We start from the raw sequence: 23,809 nt of genomic DNA on the forward strand, positions 1-23,809 counted from the left end.
CAGACACTTGTCTTATATAGGCGTTCCTGACCGCAGTGCCGTATTCTGCCTATTTCATATTTCTGTATTTGAATACGCATGACTATACCAGTTTCTTTGGTAGCTCAGCGTATTTGAAACACGTGCAGTGAAAATGAAACTTCTACATCTACATGTAAATCTATATTTATGCTCTGCAAGCCACCCAACGGTGTGTGGTGGAGGGAACTTTACGTGCCACTGTCATTAGCCCCCTTTCCTGTTCCAGTCGCGTATCGTTCGCGGGGAGAACGATTGCCGGAAAGCCTCCGTGCGCGCTCGAATCTCTCTAATTTTACATTCGTGATCTCCTCGGGAGTTATAAATAGGGGGAAGCAATATATTCGATACCTCATCCAGAAACGCACCCTCTCGAAACCTGGACAGCAAGCTACACCGCGATGCACAGCGCCTCTCTTGCAGAGTCTGCCACTTGAGTTTGCTACACGTCTCCGTAGCGCTATCACACTTACCAAATAACCCTGTGACGAAACGCGTCGCTCTTCTCTGGATCTTCTCTATCTCCTCTGTCAACCCGATCTGGTACGGATCCCACACTGATGAGCAATACTCAAGTAGAGGTCGAACGAGTGTTTTGTAAGCCACCTCCCTTGTTGATGGACTACATTTTCTAAGGACTCTCCCAATGAATCTCAACCTGGTACCTGCCTTACCAACAATTAATTCCGTACGCACTCCAAGATATTTTAGAAGTAAAAACGTTAGTTTGGCAAGCTGCGAGAGACAGAGTGGCTTTTATGTTTGTGTTGACATTTGTTCAGTGCCTGTGTTATTAATTACGTGACACGCCGCAGGTTTTTGAGAGTGCCATCTTCAATCAACTCGGTCGGCAGCGAAAGTAGCTGAACGCGTTCCGCCAGCGCCAGCGGCAGCGGCAGCCGCGCCCGCACGCCGTCATCCTTGGCGGCGGACAGCGGACTGCCACAATTGCTGTCCGGCTGGCCTCTAACGGGACCGGCACCGGTCTCGACGGCCTTGGGGCCTCCGTGGTCGCCGCGCCCCGCCTCGCCTAGCCTGCAGGGCGTCAAGGGCCGGCGGCGGCGTAACCAGCGGCAAGTTGCAACTTCCAGTTAGAGTACTCGCTAACCACAGTGCGTATTTACTGTTCCTGGACTTTTCACCTAGCTTACACGCAACAGAGTATTACAGCGGCGATTACACTACTGGGCATTAAAATTGCTACACCAAGAAGAAATGCAGATGATAAACGGGTATTCATTGGACAAATACATAATACTAGAACTGACTTGTGATTACATTTTCACGCAATTTGGGTGCATAGATACTGAGAAATCAGGACCCAGAACAACCACCTGTGGCCGTAATAGCGGCCTTGATACGCCTGGGCATTGAGTCAAACAGAGCTTGGATGGCATGTACAGGTACAGCTGCCCATGAAGCTTCAACACGATATCACAGTTCATCAAGAGTAGTTCAAATGGCTCTGAGCGTTAAGGGACTTAGCATCTTAGGTCATCAGTCCCCTAGAACTTAGAACTACTTAAACCTAACTAACCTAAGGACATCACACACATCCATGCTCGAGGCAGGATTCGAACCTGCGACCGTAGCAGTCCCGCGGTTCCGGACTCCAGCGCCTAGAACCACACGGCCACCGGGGCCGGCTCAAGAGTAGTGAATGGCGTATTGTGACGAGCCAGTTGCTCGGCCACCATTGACCAGACGTTTTCAGTTGGTGAGAGATCTGGAGAATGTGCTGGCCAGGGCAGCAGTCGAACATTTTCTGTAGCCAGAAAGGCCCGTACAGGACCTACAACATGCTGTCGTGCAGTATCCTGTTGAACAGTAGGGTTTCGCAGGGATCGAATGAAGGGTAGAGCCACGGGTCGTAACACATCTGAAATGTAACGTCCACTGTTCGAAGAGCCGTCAATGCGAACAAGAGGTGACCGAGACGTATAACCAATGGCACCCCATACCATCACACCGGGTGATACCCCAGCGTGGCGATGACGAATACACGCTTCCGATGTGCGTTCAGCGCGACGTCGGCAAATACGGATGCGACCATCATGATGCTGTAAGCAGAACCTGGATTCGTCCAAAAAAATGACGTTTAGCCATTCGTACACCCAGGTTCGACGTTGAGTACACCATCGCAGGCGCTGCTGTCTGTGATGCAGCGTCAAGGGTAGCCGCAGCCACGGTCTCTCCGAGCTGATAGTCCATGCTGCTGCAAACGTCGTCGAACTGTTCGTGCAGATGGTTGTTGTCTTGCAAACGTCCCCTTCTGTTGACTCAGGGATCGAGACGTGGCTGCACAACCCATTACAGCCATGCGGATAAGGTGCCTGTCATTTCGACTGCTAGTGATACGAGGCCGTTGGGATCCAGCACGGCGTTCCGTATTATCCTCCTGAACCCACCGATTCCGTATTCTGCTAACCGTCATCGGATCTCGACCAACGCGAGCAGCAATGTCGCGATACGATAAACCAGAACCGCAATAGGCTACTAATCCTACCTTTATCAAAGTTGGAAACGTGATGGTACGCATTTCTCCTCCTTACACGAGGCATCACAGCAACGTTTCACCCGGCAACGCCGGTCAACTGCTGTTTGTGTATGAGAAATCGGTTGGAAACTTTCCTCATGTCAGCACGTTGTAGGTGTCGCCACCGGCGCCAACCTTGTATGAATATTCTGAAAAGCTAATCATTTGCATATCACAGCATCTTCTTCCTGTTGGTGTAGCAATTTTAATGCTCAGTAGTGTAAAAGATGGTCGCCGCGCGAGTCTCAGTAGGAAGAAATAAAACTAATGTTAATGAATATACCTCCTGTTTTCAACTGGATGAATAGCTTATTATTCAACTGCACTCATATTTTTTTTACCAATGTGCGAGGGGCGTTCAATAAGTAATGCATCAAATTTTCTCTCGACCAATTTTGGTTGAAAAAAATGCGGAATTTATTGTGGGACATCGTGGTATTCCCGCTTCAGACCCGATAGTTTCATGAACTTCCGATAGTCGGCTTCGCCATACGTGGCCTTCAAATTGCGGCCTGTAACGGAAGTGCGACCCAAGCAGGTAGCTGTCACTGAAACACTTTTGGTGGGAAAACAGAGAGTCGCATATATTCACAGGTGCTTGCAGAAGTCTTTGGAGAGCTGGTAGTGAACAAAAGCACGGTGAGTAGTTGGGCGAAGAGTCTGTCATCATCGCAACAAGGTCGCCCAAACCCGTGCGATCTCCATCGTGACGGCCGGCCGCGCACAGTTGTGACTCCTGCCATGATAGAATGTGCGGACACTCTCATTCGAGGTGATTGATGGAACACAATCAAACACCTCGCTGCACAACTTGGCGTCTCTGTTGACAGTGTTGACACACTTGTCCATTAGTTGGGGTACGCAATGATGTGTGACCGCTAGGTTCCTCGCCTTCTAATAGAAGAGCAGAAAGAGCAACAAAAGACCATCTGTGCGGAAGTGCTTGCACATTTTGAGGCTGATAGTGACAGGTTTTCGCCTAATATCGTCACAGGCAAAGAAACATGGGTTCATGCCATGGGGTGGCCTACAACTACTCTCTTCCGAAGAAAAAGTTGAAAAATGTATAACTCAGCCGGTAAAGTCATGGCGACTGTCTTCTGGGACCTTGAAGTGGTTATCCTGTTTGATTTCTTCACTCATGGTGAACGATCAACTCGGAAGTGTGTTGAGCTACCCTCAGTAAATTGAATAAACTTCAGCGTATCTGTCGCCATAAAATTGACATCGCAAGGCCTCACGAAAGTCTGCACACCTGAGAGGATCTCACATAACTTCTTTTTACTTTTCTCCCTCACCCACCCTACAGGCCGGGTCTCGCACCTTCCACCTTCTATCTGTCTGGCCCAATGAACGATGCACTCTTCGGGAAGCAGAATGCAGATGATTGGTGTGTGTGTGTGTGGGCGGGAGGAGGCTTATCGATGCAGCTCATCGTCGGCTCAGACGTCGACTAGTAGAGTGGTACCATGTGGGAATCCAAGCCCTCTCAGGTAAGTGGCGTAATGCGGTCGCATTGAACGGAGATGATGCTGAAAAATGTGGTTTAGTAGACAAGAGGATTGGGAATAATATGCTGTATTGGAATGTCGAATAAGACCAGCCTGCTTTCAGAAAAAAATGTGTTGCGTAACTTATTGAACGACCCTCATATATATAGAGTGATTTTGCTGAACGGGGACTAGCTGCAAGAAATGATCCCTGAACGCAAAAGATGTGACAAGCACATGGCTAGAAATGCTTTCAACGCATGTGTACTCTCTTGAAGATGGAGATAAATGTTTGGCTTTGTAGGTTTCAACGGAAGCACACATGAAAACACACCAGACAGCTGAGATTGTTATGTGTCTACTGGTGTTTTAGTTCCACACTCTAGAGGATAGTGAACTGGAGCATCATAATGTAGTAGCCAAATTGCCCTTCATACCACCAAAACGACATCTTCCAGCTAGGGAGACAGCGTTTCCCGCAGGAAGTGCAGATATGCCTCGCCTATGAGACGTTGTGGAAGGATGACTGCGGATGACTGCACCTGTGATACGATACGCCCCAACACTGAGGTTGAACGGGTGCAGATGGTTCGCTAACACCATGCTATGGGGACTCTCCTTGGTCCACAGTTGGGTGCTGTGAAGGTTCACGATGCCACCCTTTCTAAAGATAGCCTCATCTGTCAACATTAATGCATGACAGCAATCCCAGCAGCACGGTGCCATGTGCGACGAACCAGAGACAAGCAAGCAGAGGGAAGTCCATAGGTAATAACCTCTGGAGGTGTTGTGTGTGATAAGGATAGCGGCAGTTATGAAGAACGTTGTATACTGATGAGTAGCTTACCACATCCTGGCGGGCCACCTGCGTAGTGCTCACACTGGGGCCACTGTCAAAGATGTTTTATCTCCACTTTCGAGTCGGTGTATCTCCCTTGGAACCTACTTATGGCCATATGTGGCAAGGTTGGCCCTCGACAAGAGTGCCGGTACAGAGTACACAAAGGGTTATCGAAGAATTTAACAATTAACTCGGAGAGGTATGTGAGTTCTCATACAACTAGTGCTCTTATCTTCAGCGTACTAGAAGAAGTTCTTCCCTCAGACAGCGACTGTAATCGGACGCTGTTGTCACAGTGTCGTTTTTGCACTGTAATTTTGCATAAGCAGTTCATTATCGAGCAGACGTCTGTCTCTAAGGTAGTTTATGCGACAGCACTGCTGTTCATTCTCACAGCTACCGTCCACAACTACACAGTTCGCTCATCTTCTACAATAGTGTTCTTGAGTCTTCTCGCAGGTACAGTACTTCTCAACGGTATTGTAGGATCTCAGAACTGGACGAGTTTGTAACAAAACTTTCTAATGCCAATATCGCGTAAATAGTTCTTTATTTTCAACAACGAGTTTCGATAGGCTTTTCTCTCATCTTCAGGTCTTCCAAATTTTTGTTAACAAACGTGTTCATTATATGTTGGAACCTCACGCCAGATTGTCATGTTAATGTCTAAAATGTAACAACTAACCACTAACATGACAATTTTGGCACTTTGAACCTCAATTTCTCTGAAACGCTTGAGATGCGTGTCGTGCTGAAGTAGCATCTGGTACATCCGTGTATATATTAAAATCACTTATAAGAGCAAAGCTATAAATCGTTGTAGAAAATGCTAATGTTACGCTGACAGGAAGTATGGTGTTGTTGACTGGCATACGTTGAGGGGCAGGTTCAGCCACTTGATCGGTTTTTCTCCGCCGCGTGCAGTGGCTGTAATGATGATCAGGTAAGTAGAGAGTGAAACTCAATGCTAACGTATAGCCGACTCCTTTCGAATAGCACCAAGAGGACCTCAGGGCTTCAAGTAACGTATTCGATGGACGGATCCCCGTAACTAGCGCCTCATACACTCACTTCATGAAACACTACGGAGGGGTTTGTAATTTAATGCTAGACGATGGCACGAGCTATGGTGATTAGGAACTTTCCGGCGCCAATTTATTTCTCCTGCAAGGGAAATATTCGTGGTGAAAATTTGTTCCATCGCCAGGACTGGAACCGGCTACCTCCGAGTCCAACGCCATTACACCAGAGTTCGTAAGTGATTGAGGCTGGTATGCTACGGTAATGTCTTCAAGAAAAGAGTTTTACTCTCGACTACTGTTTCCGATTATTTCTGAGCGGCACGATTCAGAATTCAGTGTTTGTTAAGTACAGCCACTTACATAAAGTATCAGAACCAATCAGTATCGAACTACGAAAATTGTTTTAGATCCAGTTTCTTGCCATGTCACTTCAAGAGTCATCAGATCCATTTAACATTGACAGTGATGGGTATGAACCTGGTTCTAATCCTACTCCCTCCGAAACTATGTTTTATTAAGTATTGTTGATGGAGAATGCAACCAGCCACAGATACATATACAGGGTGTTAAGGAAACAAGGAAACAAGTGTAGATAATGCGGTCATTAGTATCTTAGTGTGTACCCACTGCAGTGTGTTGCTTGTTTTATCTCTGCAGTCTTCTCATATACAAGTCACATAATTTACTACCTGATATTTTCTGCACAGTCATAATTGCACTACTAAGTGGACTATGCCTGTCAGTATAGACTAAGGTTTTGTACCCACGTGCCCACACTTCAACTCCTGACGTACTACCCAGGGTAAAATAAGCATTAATGGCTTGCTCTTTCCGCATGCACCTGGAGGTACTACACAACCTAAAATAATACTACACCGCATTTTTTCAATTTCTGATGCATTCAAAGAGCACACAATCACTTCCATATCCAACAATAAAACGCACGAAATCAATAAATGTAACTGATGTATTTCAGTGTGTTCTTGTCATTGAGCCACTAAAGATATGTTATATGAAAATTTCCTTGACCAGTATTTATTTTGATTTCAATGTTATCACGATGAATTTGTAAGTCACTATCAGGTGAGATGAAGTTTTGTATTTCAGTATCAGATTTACTGAAATTACTACTATGATTGCTATTGTGCTGTGAAGTATTCATCTCACTGTAATAATAGGATAATTTAACATAATACACTAATGGCACTACAAAATTTTCAACGAGAAAGCTTTATACTGTCACGAGATTAGTTGTGATATCTGAAGTCAATTGACATTTACATGCACGTTTACAGATGACTCACGATGCTCGCCGCTCTAGACGCTCAGTAGATTAAAATAATGCATGAACATATAACAGATTAAATTCATGTTCTGATGAATGAAGGCAATTTTATACTGTCGTAGACACGAAATACTATAACAGGGAAAATATGGACGAGAGCCACGAAACGGGAACTAATCGCTGGCATTCTCAACTCTCAGTAAATCACTTGGAAGAATGCTTCCACTACTCACTTATTTCTTGGCGGACATAGATGGAAAATGTCATCAAGTGATGGCACCTTCGGATAATAAGTTCAGTTTACGTACACTAGGAATAGGATTACCATTTAAGCGTGGTGCAGAGATCGGTGTAATGGTTACACGTATTTACATATATGAGTAACTAAAGTTCAAGAGGTGATAATTGTTTGTAAATGTGGGGATAATAAGACACTTGATTATTTATTTAGTTTTTTCTTTGGTATGTTTACAGTGCCCAAAACATCATAACGTTAAATTCGTGTGGTTTAGGGGCAGCTGGCAATAAACAATGTGGCAGGGTTACCAAGGATATTCTAGTAACTCTCGATGCTAATCAGCGCTACCCGACAACCACAATGATAACTGGGATTTACATTTTTTATGAAATTGACCGTGATTGTTGTGGTGTCACCACCAGACACCACACTTGCTAGGTGGTAGCCTTTAAATCGGCCGCGGTCCGTTAGTATACGTCGGACCCGCGTGTCGCCACTATTAGTGATTGCAGACCGAGCGCCGCCACACGGCAGGTCTAATCTAGAGAGACTCCCTAGCACTCGCCCCAGTTGTACAGCCGACTTTGCTAGTGATGGTTCACTGACTACATACGCTCTCATTTGCAGAGACGACAGTTTAGCATAGCCTTCAGCTACGTCATTTGCTACGACCTAGCAAGGCGCCATATTCAGTTACTATAATCTGAACAGATAATATTGTGAAACATGTACCGTCAAGAGCGGCGTTCATCATTAACGGATTAAAGTTAAGTATCAAACTAATTACGTTCGCTTTCTGAATTCTAATCCCTTGTCATGTTACAGACCTCACGTCAGTATAGTTCTTCCCTTCTCACGCCAGCCTGCGTGAGCTAAAGCGCGCGCATTTCGGCCTCCATTAGGAACACGATGTTGGCTCTTTTGCCAACGCAACAATTGTCTACTTTCCCCGTATCTCAAATCACTCACTCCTCGATGGCAGATCCATAAGGATATGATAAAAAACTGTTATTGGCTGATGCTGGTTAAACAGAGAGATTAGTATTACGATAGTGATAGTCAGCATCTGCCCCATAGCTTCAACTGCTTCTGTAGTGAAAGAAACTGTGTACAGGCGTAAGGAAGGGTTGTATTTGTGTGCGCAATAAACAAAAAGACTATTGCTGTCACTATTAATGCTTTCCTTCTTATCAATATTTGCTTTGTGAAAGGTACTTGTAAGAAAACAATTATACTGGAGTTCTACAGGCACGGTTTCTTTAAATCATCAACTAAAGCGATAAAAAACCGCTATAAACAAAGCGAAACGTTTTGTGTGATATTTTCTTCTTTTTAAGGAGTCTCTGCCAGGCACAAAACAGAATAACGGGGTTAGCAGCAAACAAGGCTGTTACCGCGAGCGCTGGTGCGTGCAGTATGGGACATGTGTAACAGCAGTCGTGCGCCGTGAAGGATCATAAAACGCGGTAGAAACTGCGGACGGAAAGGGAAAGAATGCCGCCGGCCGTGGCCAGCACGCCGCTGCACGCGTGCGCGATGGCTGCAGCGATACGCCAGACACTGGACGGCCGCCAGGCACTTGCAGACAACGGACAGTGTGGCTGGAGGGCGGATATCCGGACGAGAGAGAAGGGCTGCGCAGTGTAAACACATCTGTGACGTCTGTTCCTTTAGTAACCACGACGAAGTGTTCTGCTGCTTTTTGTGCATTTCAGCTGCTGCACGCTGAAATAAATACTGAAGCTCTGACGCAGCATCGAGGTTTGCAGTAGAACGAGATGGTACGTTTTTGAAATTCCCCTCTACATTAAGTTAAAACTCAGTTGTCTATCCTCCCGAACGGCCTGACGCCGTTTTCTAGCTTTTTTTATACTGTGCCAATTTCCTCCTATCAGCATACACTCTACACTCAGTGACAACAGGAGTCTATAACACATAAACTGCTGTTTGTCATACTCCTTATTTTTTCCCGTTAGCCGGCCGGTGTGGCCCAGCGGTTCTAGGGGCTACAGTCTGGAACCGCGCGACCGCTACGGTCGCAGGTTAGAATCCTGCCTCGGGCATGGATGTATGTGATGTCGTTGGTTAGTTAGGTTTAAGTACTTTAAATTCTACTGGACTGATGACCTTAGATGTTAAGTCCCACGGTGCTCAGAGCCATTTTTGAACCAATAACGGGAAAAAAGGTTCAAATGGCTCTGAGCACTATGGGACTTAACATCTAAGGTCATCAGTCCCCTAGACTTATAAATACTTAAACCTAACTAACCTAAGGACATCACACACATCCATGTTCGAGGCAGGGTTCGAACCTGCGACCGTAGCAGTCGCGTGGTTCCCGAATGAAGCGCCTAGAACCCGTTATTCTTCGTTGCCAAACTACCTACTCCTGCCCGGCATTGGTCACATATGTACCATGCTTGGTGAATTTATCCCACCTGTTCTTCAATAACGCTCCGTATGTCGACCCTCACCGTTCCCCCTTCCTCGAAGACTTCCATATTTGTTGTCAGCTGATCAACCACGAATACTTTCTACGCGACACAGAAAAGTGTCCTTTACATTTATTTTTACCTCTTCCGCTTTTGTACACTAACCCCACAACACCACTAGGGGTAAAATGTCAACATAAGTGACACCAGTGAGCCTAAAGCTAACAGTTGTGCGTCTGACACTAATGTCAGTTCATTTTGGTTATTTTTACGCCTCACGCTTTCCCACCAACACGTCCGCTCCCATCAGCGGTAGGAATGTCTCAAATGTTTCAAATGGCTCTGAGCACTATGGGACTTAACATCTGAGGTCATCAGTCCCCTAGAACTTAGAACTACTTAAACCTAACTAACCTAAGGACATCACACGCATCCATGCCTGAGGCAGGATTCGAACCTGCGACCGTAGCGGTCTCGCGGTTCCAGACTGAAGCGCCTAGAACCGCACGGCCGCACCGGCCGGCAGGAATGTCTCACTCCCACAGTATGTTTCCCTAGGGAGTAGGCTGTATGGTTGTGCTCCTTACATCTAACTTCTAAACGATAAAATCATTTTAACACTCTGCCGTCCGGCGACACCACAGTGGTGTCGTGAGCATAGCATCGCGCAGTGGCCGGCGACAGCACTTTAGTATCTTTTGCGTTCTGTTGGTGTTTCGTTTAGGTAACAATAAGTTACACACGTGAACAAGTTTTTGTTTTTATCGTGGGAGACGAAAGAGACGATACGATTATTTACGACGAATACGCGGATGTCTTGTCTGACGTTCCGGACGACTTGGCCGATTGGGAAGAAGACATTGGGTATCAAAGAAATGGAAGTGTAGCAGAATCGTCGGAAGCTAAGGAAATACGTTCAAGAAGAATTCGGCGAGCGCTACTGTTGCCAAGTGATTCGGATGAATCAGACGAAAAAGACAGTGGACAGTGGTCATACTTTGATTTACCGAGGACCAATAATAAATTGGAAGGATTTCCCACAGGTACACAGAGCGTCGGAGATATCGTAGAATTATATATTGCGAACGATCTATTTCAATATATTAGCAACGAAACCACAAGTACTACAGTCAGAATTGCAATAGAAGGAAACTGGATAAAAAATGCCAAATTTGTCGGCTTTAGGGGACCGAAACGTAGAAAATGGTTTAGGCTTGTTGTCCTTATGGGAATTGTAAAATAACTATGGATCGATGACTATTGGTCAACGAATCCGTTGATACACAAACCGATGTTTCGTAAAACGATTTCCCGCAACCGATTCAGACAAATATTTTCATTTTTTCTTTTTCCCGACAAAAACAATGAACCGAATAATGCCGACCGACTTTACAAAGTGCAATTCGCAACTGATTATTTTTCCAAAAAGTTTAAAGAAACTCTTAATCTAAGTCAAAACATCACAATTGATGAAGGACGGTTAAATTTTAAAGTTTAAAATCCGTCGAAAACTACGAAATTGTAACGTCTTCACCGAAGTTGCGTGGGTGGCACAGAGGGTGTCGCCGACCTGAGGGGTATTACAGAAATCCTTTGCCGATTTATTCACGCACATATTAAGGTTGCACTCCTACACGATCACGCCACTGGAGGGTGGAAAACAGGAGGATTGAAAAAGCATAAATACCCTTTGTAGCTTCGGATCGCGATCAAATTTTGCTGAACGGTTTTGAACCATCTCTTGTGGCTCCATCCTGTAGAACAGAACAATCACTGAGGTCTCGCTGCACTCCAAAGTGGTGCCATCACTTTCAATAGGGGTGCGGCCCCACAATGTCCTTATAGAAGCGTTGGAAGGTTCGAGAGTGACAGCAGTGTCAAAGGTTGTCAAGAATATCTTCTTGTTGCCCATCGCACTACGAAATGTCGAAGCAACGCCCCAGGGAGAGTGTTGGTTCCGTTGACGCCCTTTATGCAACCCCCTAAGGCCTTTTCGTGTCGATCCTGATCGACGATGTGTCCGAATTGTTTTCCTCCGCCACCCATAAGAAAACTGCGTGATTTCAACTCCAGGCGTCACGGCTCTGACCCCCTTGGCAGAGACGTCAAAAGGAGTGAAATGTGGGTAAGAGAGGCTGTGACAACCTTCTAATCATGTGACACGTCCGCGGCAGCGTTGGGCGGTATTATGGCAAAATTTGGTGCCAATATTACATCGTTAACCCACCTTACATCTCACATGAACTACTGAGCTCTGAGCTTTTTTTTTACGTGTGTCGACTCCTCGCTGCTTGAAATGATTCCAAGCCCGAGGATTACGTCACAGGAGGTCGTGCTTGTGCACCGTCACAGAGGAAGGTCATTGGCACCTTTGACACAGATTTTAAACTTATGTGTCATCATGGGATACAATTAAGGAATATGAAAAAGTGAGCATTTAATTCTGCTGCGCAATGTAGTTCCACTTAAAAAAGTGGGTGTCATAATTCGGATGCTAGAAGCATTAAACACTACTCGCAGATCTCATATCCGTCACCTCATCAAACGGACGCTTTACTCTTAGTTGGAGGTGATGAACGCGGTTGGTTGACGGAGGAAAGTGTTCAAATGTGTGTGAATTCCTAAGGGACCAATCTGCTGAGGTCATCGGTCCCTAGACTTACACACTACTTAAACTAACTTATGCTAAGATCAGCACATACACCCATGCCAGAGGGAGGGCTCGAAGTGATGTAGGATGTAAGACGGTAAGGGGTGTGTGTGTGGGGGGGGGGGGGGAGCCTGCTGCTGGGCTAGCCGGTAAGCTGCCGGCACAGAGAATGAGTTAGCTAATGTTGACGTAGCGCTCTACGAATTTTGTGACGTCACTTCCTGCTATTTAAAGGTGAGGAGTCAGTTCATTACGCGAAACATAAAAGTAGTTCTGCGATATTTCGTCAACATACCGCGTAAAGTAGAACGAATACGAAGCAAGAGCGCTCCCTATGTCACAAGCTCTAGTGCCGCAAAATGTAAGACGCCATATAGTATTTGTCCTGTTCAATTGAGGCCCATATTCGGTGGGTCTTACGTTGTACCTTAGATCCCATGAATATATGCTATTTCCTAGCCACCAGCACATTGAACGTCTCGAGAATGAATTGTTATTACTACGATTTGTAGCAATCAAACGACGGGAAATATCATACTGGTGGTTAAAGAATTTTCGTATTTAGTTATTATCGTGTTATAAGTAGGAATTTTACGCGTATCCATCTTCGTGAACAAACTGTATTATTTGCTAGCCAAAGAGCGAAAAATTACGTTAATCGTTCATCCCGTGTGCCGAAGGCACTGTTTCTCGTGACGTTGGACATCCCGTTTGCGTGTACGTCAATGTTAGTTGCCTCGTCCAATATGCCGACGGCTGTAGGCAGCAACACGAAACAATAAGCTGGCAGACCGACTTTTAGATGGCATCGAGTGCATCCACACCTGTCACGACGATACTGTAGAGACTGTTAAAGGCAGTCACCCCAAAGAATAGAAATTCAGACCATACACGAATTTCGATACGTAAATATTGACACTTCCGTTACATATCAGAATAACGACAGTTACTTCACGAGGTTTCTGTTCGTAGAAAAAGCGTTCGACAGTGACAAATGGTTCCAGATCGTTGAAATTCGGAGGAAAATAGGAGTAAGCTATAGGTGAATACGGGTACATGAACAGGTACAAAAACCTAGAGGGAACGGTAAAAATAGGATACCAAGGACCAAGTGTTCGGATTAAAAGGGTGTAAGTCAGAGATGCAGTCTTTCGCGTCTACTGTTTAATCTCTACATCGAAGAAGCAGTGACGGAAATAAAAGAAAAATTCTCAGTTGTGGGATTAAAATTCAAGGTGATAGGATATCAGTGATTCAATTCCCTGATGACACTTATATCCTGATGAAAGTAAAGAACAGTCTAATGAGTACAGAATATGGATAGCGGGTGAGCCGAAAAAAGATGGAAGTGACGAGGAGCAACAGCAATGAGATTAGCAATAAATATAACACCAAGATGGGTGACTCCGAATTAGACTGCGTCTGGCTCAATGGTCGGGTTCGTCTGTCAACTGGACACCACTTAGGCGACTTGAGTTTATCTAATCTACCACAGTTCTGCTACGAAGAGTGACCTACAGTTTACGTGGAATTCGAACCATGTGACGTTGCTGGGACTTCGTACATCGTCGGCAGGTAAGGGCTAGATCGAAGGCAGATTAAGAATAGTGTATTGTGGCCGATATTCGATCCCATGACCATTCTGTTTCCAGGCACAAGTTTTGCCTCTAGACCACAAGAGCCGACATCGATTAAATGAAGTGAAGGAGTGCTGTTAACTTTGAGCACATGAGAAGATGAGATTCCTGCCGAAAAGAAGTCTGTTAGTGTCGACCGCCGGCCTTAATTTGAGGAAGAAATTTCAGAGCATATACGTCTGGAGCAAATCATTGTATGGAAGCGAATAATGGACTGTAGGAAAACGGAAAAGAAGGGAATCGAAGTGTCTGAGATGTACTGCTACAGAACGATGTCCAAACTTAGGTGGGCTGATAAGATAAGAAATGTGGATTTCCGAAGAGTTGGTGGGGAAAGGAACGTACGGAGAATAATGACAGAAGGAAGAGAGAGGATGAAAGGACATCTGTTAAGACATCAGCGATTAACTTCCATCGTACTAGATGGAGCTGAAGAGCGTATAAAAACTGGAAAAAAAACGGAGACTGGACTAAACCTAACAATTAATTGTGGACGTATGGTGCAAGTGGTACTCCGACATGGAGAGGTTTGCACAGGTAAGGAAGTCATGGTGGGTTACATTAAACCAGTCAGAAGACAGATGACAAAGTATTTGCATTATACGTCTAGGGGTGATAGATTAAGTCGTGAGGAACAACTTTTGTTAGAAGCAAAATGTCCGTTGACGCTTTCCACCCACACTAGACATACCTTTGTACAGGTTGTGCCCCTGAGAGGCGGCGGAATACAGGCACTCGGCTGTGTGTGTACACAGTGTGTGTTGCCTATAAAGCAGTCATCTGATCCAAATGAAAGTGGCTGGGCTGAGCCACATTAAAGTTCCCGGATCGCTTCTCAAATATATTTTCACCCACTTACAGGCACTCATTCTTACGGTTTTCTTGCTAAAAATCTTTCTATAATTTTTTCTGGGGTGGGTAGTAGGCAGCAGAGGGTTATCAGAAGCTGCTAGTTGGCAGAAATTTCGTCGTCCCATGGCGAAAAAGCCTACAAAAGAACGCCTACCCTCGCTGGGAAGCGTCAGCGAACATTTTGTCTGTAACTGGACGTTTGATACAAAGATTTTGGAACACCCAATATACCAGTAATAGCGCGTCCAAAAACAGTCTGAGAAGCTTGCGAGGGTATTGCAGACGAGGTTGTGCAGAGAAATAATTGTTAAAAAATATCGATACTTCTCGCCGTTTCGAGTTGTTTAGCACTGGCGTTAGCCAGTCATGTCGTTGTGCGCGCAAATTAAAGCACTTGGATAGGCTACAATGCGGTAATGCACAGACATCTGCGAGTCTATGAGTTACCACTTGTTGCAATGATCAGTTAAAATGTGCCTCTTTCGAAAGTGATAAACGTAACTCAAAAGAACACATTTGGCGACACTGGCTCTGGCAGGCTGCTTGAATTTGCGCACACGACGTTATGACAAGCTAACGTCAACGCTAAATATCATGGACAGGGAGAAATGTTTCTAATGTTCTCATTAAAAAATATTTCTCAGTGAAAGCTTCCCAGCAACACAATTACGAGCTCTTCAGACTGTTTCAGAACATCCTATACATACGCCTGTCGATACACTGTCGTGTAGCTAGAGTCGCTGGAGGCAGATTCCCGTACGTCTGACAAAACCGGCTCGCCATCCCCGTTCGGCCGGCGCGTGTCGGACGGGTGCCCCGGCGTTGCGAAACGCGCGGTGTGAAGGCCGCGGTCTGACCTTTGCTGGGAGTGTCCGCTAGCGGGCCGACCTCGCCGGCCAGGGCGTGGCTGCCCGCCATTGTGGCCACGGACTCGCGGAACTGCCAGCGATCTCCGCCGGATCACCTTATTCCCCCAGTCGGCACTTTTAATAGTCTATTCTCGCCGCTCCGAGATAACGCCTGAGCCAGCGTCTCAGCGGTCTGTAAAACAATTGGAAGTTTGCGGGGTCTCAACACTTCAGATGTATACCAGAATACGGCATTTCGGTTCCGCAATTTCACGCCCTTTTCGACGCTGATGCCCTTTCTAAAACTGCATTCTGCAGCGGAGCAGTGAACTGTAGCCGCGTGATTCACCGAGTGCATCGGCCACGCCTTGTGCCTCCGTGAGAAAGGAGCTAAGTTAAAACTTCCTGGCAGATTAAAACTGTGTGTCAGACCGAGACTCGAACTCGGGACCTTTTCCTTTCGCGGGCAAGTGCTCTACCATCTGAGCTACCCAAACACGTACTGGCAGAAGTAAAGCTGTGAGGACAAGGCGTGAGTCGTGTTTGGGTAGCTCAGATGGTAGAGCACTTGCCCGCGAAAGGCAAAGGTCCCGGGTTCGAGTCTCGGTCCGGCACACAGTTTTAATCTGCCAGGAAGTTTCACATCAGCGCATACTCCACTGCAGAGTGAAAATCACATTCAGGAGCTAAGTTGTTAATAGATTATCCTGTTTCCCGCAGTGCAAGAATCGAGGACAGTACCAAAACATCACGCTGAAACACGAAGGCACAGCTGTGAAAGCATTATTGGCGGGGAGGTGCTTTCTCGGATTGATCGGCGACCCGGCGCAACTCTTTCTGTTTGACGCCCTTTCGGCGACTTGCGCCTCGACGCAGATGAAATGAAATGATGAGGGCAACACCAACACACAGTCCTCGAGCAAAGAAGATCTCCGATCCAGCTAGGAATCGAACCTCGGACCTCCCGATTCAGAGGCAGCGACGCTAACAACTTTCTTCCCCTTTTAATTTTATTCGTTATTGTTCTTGACATTTGGTCTGGGTCTGGGTGGACAACACATGGCACCTCTTCCAGTTCATCGTTGAATACTTCACTCAGTTTTTTTTGTTTTGTTACAGACGACAGCCAGCCCTCTGACCAAACACGCTGATCTACCGCTAGACCACGATCTGTGGACTTCCACTCTGTCACTGGAAGATATTATGATTCCTAATATTTCTTTAAGGCCGGCCGCGGTGGCCGTGCGGTTCTGGCGCTGCAGTCCGGAACCGCGGGACTGCTACGGCCGCAGGTTCGAATCCTGCCTCGGGCATGGGTGTGTGTGATGTCCTTAGGTTAGTTAGGTTTAAGTAGTTCTAAGTTCTAGGGGACTTATGACCTAAGTTGTTGAGTCCCATAGTGCTCAGAGCCGTTTGAACCATTTCTTTAAGAATGTATCATCGTGCTACCATACAGGTGAACTGACTACAAGCGAATGTACCATCCAGAATGGACCGATCGAGGTGGCGCTGTGGTTAGCACACTGGACTCACATTCGGGAGGATGAAGATTCAAACACGCGTCCGCCCATCCCGATTTAGATTTTTGTTTGACTTCCCTAAATCGCTTCAGGCAAATACCGGTATGATTTCTTTGAAAGGACACGGCCGACTTTCTTCCCCATCATCCCCGAATCCGATGGGACCGATGACCTCGCTGTTTGCTCCCCTCCCACGAATTAACCAACCAACCGATAAGCAATGCAACGAGCACGTAAGGACGGTAGTAAGAAACGCCACTGGTCGATTTTGGTTTATTGGGAGAATTTCAGGAAAAGTGTGGTTCATCTGTAAAGGAGACCACGTATGGAACACTAGTGCGACCCATTCTTGAGTATTTCCCTAGTGTTTGGGATCCCCATCAGGTCAGACTGAAGGGAGTCATCGAAGCAATTCAAAGGCGGGCCGTTACATTTGTTAATGGTAGGTTCGATCAATACGCAAGTATTACGGAAAGGCTCTGTGAACTTAGGTAGGAATCCCTGGGTGCAAGACTACGTTCTTTTCGCGGAAGACTATTGGGGAAATATAGGGAACCGGTATACAAAGCCGACTGCAGAACGGTTGCATTGCCGCCAATATACATTTCACGCAAAGACCAGGAAGGTAAAAGAAGTTAGGGTCGTACAGAGGCTTATAGGCAGGCGTTTATCCCTCGTTCTGTTTGCGACTATACCAACTTCTCTGAACATTTTCATTTTTTATTGGCTTTGCCAAACGTTCTATTCGTAAGACATGAGTTCATATGAATTCCAGCTTACTTACGGAAATTTCGTATATGGAAACGTGCATCGTAACACAATTCATCTTTTTATTAAACTTACATAAATTTCCGGAAATGAGATATGTTTTTCAATTTAAAGGTACAAGAAAGGAAATGTCTACATATTATGCTTTTATAAAGTCATAAATCTATAGCTATTAAAACCATTTTTCTTAATATATTGCAGATCAGTCAGAACTGCTTCAATAACTACCCTGCTGAAAAAAATTCAGCTGAAGTAACAGATCGAAATGGTACAGAGGTACTCCGGCGGTAGGGATCAGGAGATAATGATGAAGAAAGACCGATCATGCATGAGATTTGCTAGCCGAGAAATGGATTCCAGGCCTCGAAGAAGTTCTCTTCATATACTGAATCCGAGAAAAAAGATACTCACAAATGATGAGGTGGGAATTACAAGATAGAGAGAAGTGATAAAAGAAATTCTCATTTCTAGTTCCTGAGCATTACGTTAGGTAAAAATAAAACAATAATGATAATAATAATAATAGCAGAAGTACTACTTATATTCAGAAAGCTGCAAATCTCAAAAACATCCACATCCGCGAGTCTCACAAACCAAGCTAAATTTGGGAGTATTGTTTTACAGACTGCGTGGTTCCTTTTTCAAATTTCTACTTTTATTTTTCGAATATAGACACTGTTCCGAATAAGACTCGCTGCAACACTTGTGCAAAATGCATTGTTCCTGGACGCACTTGACGAGCTGTCTGCATGTCGAGTCCTTTGTCCAGGGCACGGCCACTCTGGCTGGCTACTCTAGGAGGCGAACCACTTTTCCTTTCACTCGATGGCTCGGTTCCACGTCCTCGTTCATAACGGTAGCCGCCGACCGATGAGGGCGGTTGACGATAACTCAGCAACGCAGCAAATGCACCGTTACTTGTAGCAAATGTTTTTTCTTTTACTCGGAGAAAATGTTTTTTCTTCCTCCTTTTACCTATGATGCGTGACCTGAGAAATTGATTGCATGCAAGGAACCTGTATACTCAAGCTATTTAGATTCATTTTCTGCTAGCCGGTATTCGTTGTGGGCTGGAGACAGAGAGGGCGGGGGGGGGGGGGGGGGGAGAGAGAGGGAGTATAGGAGTCTAAGAGAGAGGCAACAGATTTCTTCGCTTAAATTCTCACGAGCTCCAGTGTGCAAGATGCCCAAACAAAGTATTTTGTAAAATTCTTTCAACACTTTTTGTTCAAAATTGTCTTTACCCCACTGGATGGACTTACAACACTTAACAGGTTTCTGCTCTTACAAGTCATCATCAGAACCAATATCTTGATAGAAAAGTAACACATCAAACATAATGCCCATCTTGGTCATTTGAGATCAACTAATTAGTCAATGTTAAGTGACCTATATGGACGCCAGATGAGGTCAAGTTACCCAGATGGGTACTAGGCGACAGTACTACGTGTGATCAAGACCAGTGTGATCAAGGCCAGTCCTGGCGCAACTGACCACTGTGCAGTGCTCTGCCAATGATGTCATTTGGGGATTGAGCACCTAGCACTCGATCAAGTAGCTTCTCAGCCGACATCACGAGGCTGAGTGCAACCCATTCCAGTTCTCCCACTAACGAAACATCCCTGGCTGCACCAGGAACGAGTCCCCCGAATGGCAGTCTGCCACCATGATAACTCAGCTAGGGAAGTGGACATGCTTGAACATGACAGTGACATATTTCTTTGAACTTCTCTTGTTTTTTTATATTTTGTCTGTTGTAGTTAACTGAAGAGTAGTGATGATCTACTTAACACTGGAAAATAATTGCAGTTGCTCCTACATCTTTCCTCCCCAAGTGCCATCTTCCCTATGAAATGTGCTTGTGTCACAGTCGACCACAATATAGCATCCAACAAATGCCGCACATTCGTGCCTTACTTGTGTGTAGCTAGAGTTTACGTACGTCTGCGGTGTTAATACTGACGGAGTTGACCTTACATTGACTGCTCATGTTGCTTCGAGTGATACGCCGAGTTATTTTGCAATTAGATTTACAGTTTTAGCAAAATAATGCGAATAACTCGTAACTTATCTACAGTAGACTTTCTGCCTGAGGGGACGCAGTGATCGTCTTGTAACAGAATATTTTAATTCCCTATTTCAACCTCAGTCACACACATGATTACATAACCGGTTTTGACTCCTTAGCAAGTCATCATCTGATGATTTGAATCCATTACGTACTAATTCGCTAAAGTTGCACTCTGGCGAATTACTATGCACCGTATTCAGATCATCTGATGATGTATTTTTAAGAATTCGAAAGCGGATATGAAACCATTTGAACGACATGAGGTTGATTAAATAATAATATAATATTTCATACTGTAATTGTTTCACCCAGCCCCAGTATCAAAGACTTGAATTGTCTCTCGCTCATAACAACACATTTTCAGTGGAAAAATGCATTTGCCTAACTAAGTGCAATCGAGATATATAACAACACTACCAATAAAACACAAAACTTAATGAATGAGTTCTCCAAGTATTTCAAATAAAACTATCTTTAGATACTGTGAATTGCGATACACATTTGCCACTTGTTTGTGGGACAAAAGCACACTAGGGCTGCCAAGACGGTTCGAGAGATGTTATCTGATGGCGCTCGAGTTTGCTTTTCGGGTCTGTCTTCCATGATCGCGGGAGGTGGCGCAGTGGTTCACACACTGGACTTGCACTCTGGATGGTCTCGGTTCAAATCCGCGTCCATCCATTCTGATTTACGTTTTCCGTGGTTTCCCTAAATCATTTTACGCAAATGACGGAATGGTTCGTTTGAAAAGGACAGATCCTTCCCCATTCTTCATCATTCCGAGCTTGAGTCTTTGATGACCCTGTAGTCGACGAGACGTCAAATATTAGTCTTTGTTCTTCTAATTTTTGTTTTCTTCGGGCATCCCTCTTCAAATATCAACAAGTTTTTCCACTGATAAACTGACCAGGAAAATAATTTAATTGTAAGTAGATAAATCGCATCTGAATGCATATACGATTTGTTTGTGTATAAATTTCAACAGGATGGTAAGGATAACAGGAAGTAACGTGAAATAGTCGTTAACACATTGAAATTTAGAAAACGAATCCAGTAGCTTCATAAATATTAAGTACCAAGAAACCAAAAGAGGAATCTGAACGTTTCATTTCGAAAATTCAGGTACAGTTACTATCTGTACATGGAGCCAGGATTATCATTGGGAAAGCTGTTGTCATGCAGAAAATCTGCTCTAAAGGAACCTTGTGAAACTCAGCTCGTTCTATTCGAGCATATGATCCATACGGCTGTAGATAATGAGCCCCCAGTTGACAGCGTATTTGTTGACTTCCGCAAGGCATTCGATACGTAATAAATGGTTCAAATGGCTCTGAGCACTATGGGACTCAACTGCTGAGGTCACCAGTCCCATAGACCTTAGAACTACTTAAACCTAACTAACCTAAGGACATCACACATATCCATCCCCGAGGCAGGATTCGAACCTGCGACCGTAGCGGTCGCGCGGTTCCAGACTGTAGCGCCTAGAACCGCTCGGCTACAACGTCCGGCGATACGTAATAGAAGAGAGTACGCTTTCGCAGGAGAAGCCATTTTTAATAAATTCATTCTGGCTATGTGACAATGTCAAGGTCTAATAACGCTACCAACGTTCCGGACGCTATGGCAGAAAGCCACCATCAGGGTGATGACTTGTGTAGCCATATCATGACGAAGACTGTCGATGGTTTTATCACACCCTGCCGTCATCACACAACCAGATGGATTTTATTGGAAAAAAGAAAAGCCTTCCATACAGTTCCGCACTGTTACGTACTGGATAAAATAGAGCTTATGGAATATCGGAGTAGCTATGTATTCAGTACATATTACCATGCAGAACACTTCGTTCGTATGGGGGGCGAAGAAGCAGGTAGCCCTTTCCACACTTTCTTCCTCACTACAGTCCACGACTGTAAACACGGCTCCAGAATCTTACACATAATAGTACTACTCTTCCCACGTGACTTCGCACTTATCAATAATCGGTTTGCGATTGTTTTTACAACCTTGCAATGTGGTTTGTACCGGTGATACATGTTCTTCTATTACAAACAGTAACTGAATTTTCTATGTTGCTTTGCAGAACAGGAACCATCTGTCGGCTTCCCAGGCCACCATCAATAATGGCTGAAGCATACGACCGTCGCTATAGTCGTTTGGTCAACTACTCTGTCTCTGTTTTGGAAAATCTTCGGGAGCTTTAGGTGAGAATATTACGCAGAATGACGTGTAGTAACAACAATTCTGTTCCCTTTAAGAAATCACTGCAGTGGGTACTCACCAGAGCCAGGGTCCTCATGTCTGTAGCGGTGGGTGTCCGGTGGCTCTGCTTGGCGGAGCCGGTCGGTAACTTGACAGAGCAACTACTGGGCCGGCTGGCGCGGCCTCCAGCCAGTTTTATACGGGGCGCCGCCGCCGCGGCTGGGAAAAAGCAAAATGCCACCGCGGCCAGTGGGAGGGGTGCAGCCGTCCGTGTGTGTCTGTGTGCGGGTCAGACAAGGTCCGCCACTGGAGGAGAACACAAGGTCCTCTGCCGGACCGCCGACAGGCGCCGCACCGAGACCTGCTGGAGGAAGAACTGTGGGGCCGTCACGTGACTGTCCACAGTTCACACTATTCTATATCTGTAATAAATAGGGTCGTGTATCAGATACTACAATACTGTTTTAGTCCGTGTATCAGATACTACACTACTTTATTTCACGATCAAACGTTAGCAAATAAAACCGATAGACAAGTGACTACACGTCCGAATGGTTTCCTCGATATTTATGCTTATACAATTTTCTAATTTTCACTTTGTATTCTCGTAGACTGATGAAGAAAGAAAGGTTTCTGACGATCAGTAATTGCAGCCATGTTGGCGAACGTCTACGTGTCTAAAAGTAATATCTTGAGGAACAATTCGTTCTCGTCACTATATAATTCACTTCGTCAATGACCACCTATTCTGTAAAACACCGAAAAGCGAAAAAAAAGTAAGGTATACAAATTGATACGTGGCCTAGTGAAACAGTTGGCTTCAAAAATTTCTTATTTTTGGGAAGTTATTACCTTTCGATAATTTATATCTCAGTGAAAAGATTAAAGCACAAAGTTAGTAAAATGCGTTTTAGATTATTTCAAATATGTCCAGTTGGAATAAAAATCAAGTATTACACTACAGGCCATAAAAATTGCTACACCAAGAAGAACTGTAGATGATACACGGCTATTGATTGGACAAATATATTATACTACAACTGACATGTGATTACATTTTCACGCAATTTGCTGCCCATGCAACTTCAACACGATACTACAGTTCATCAAGAGTAGTGACTGGCGTATTATGACGAGCCAGTTGCTCGGCCACCATTGACCAGACGTTTTCAATTCGTGAGAGATCTGGAAAACGTGCTGGACAGGGCAGCAGTCGAACGTTTTCTGTATCCAGAAAGGCCAGTACAGGACCTGCAACATGCGGTCGTGCATTATCCTGCTGAAATGTAGGATTTCGCAGGGATCGAATGAAGGGTAAAGTCACGGGTCGTAACGTATCTGAAATGTAACGTCCACCGTTCAAAGTGCCGTCAATGCGAACAAGAGGTGACAGAGA

At 45.1% G+C, this 23,809-nt stretch overlaps 1 protein-coding gene across 1 annotated transcript in view; it reads right to left on the reverse strand.

The window, feature by feature from the left end:
- LOC126161509 (wiskott-Aldrich syndrome protein family member 2-like) overlaps positions 1-22,702 on the reverse strand; it is a 40,338-nt gene extending 17,636 nt beyond the window's left edge. The window contains exon 1 of the mRNA XM_049917413.1: positions 22,493-22,702. Coding sequence (XP_049773370.1) covers positions 22,493-22,510 — 18 coding nt within the window. The 5' untranslated portion in view covers positions 22,511-22,702. The remainder of the gene's footprint in view (positions 1-22,492) is intronic.
- Positions 22,703-23,809: the final 1,107 nt, after the last annotated feature.

This window comes from Schistocerca cancellata, chromosome 2 (assembly GCF_023864275.1).
Source record: "Schistocerca cancellata isolate TAMUIC-IGC-003103 chromosome 2, iqSchCanc2.1, whole genome shotgun sequence".
NCBI lineage: Eukaryota > Metazoa > Arthropoda > Insecta > Orthoptera > Acrididae > Schistocerca > Schistocerca cancellata.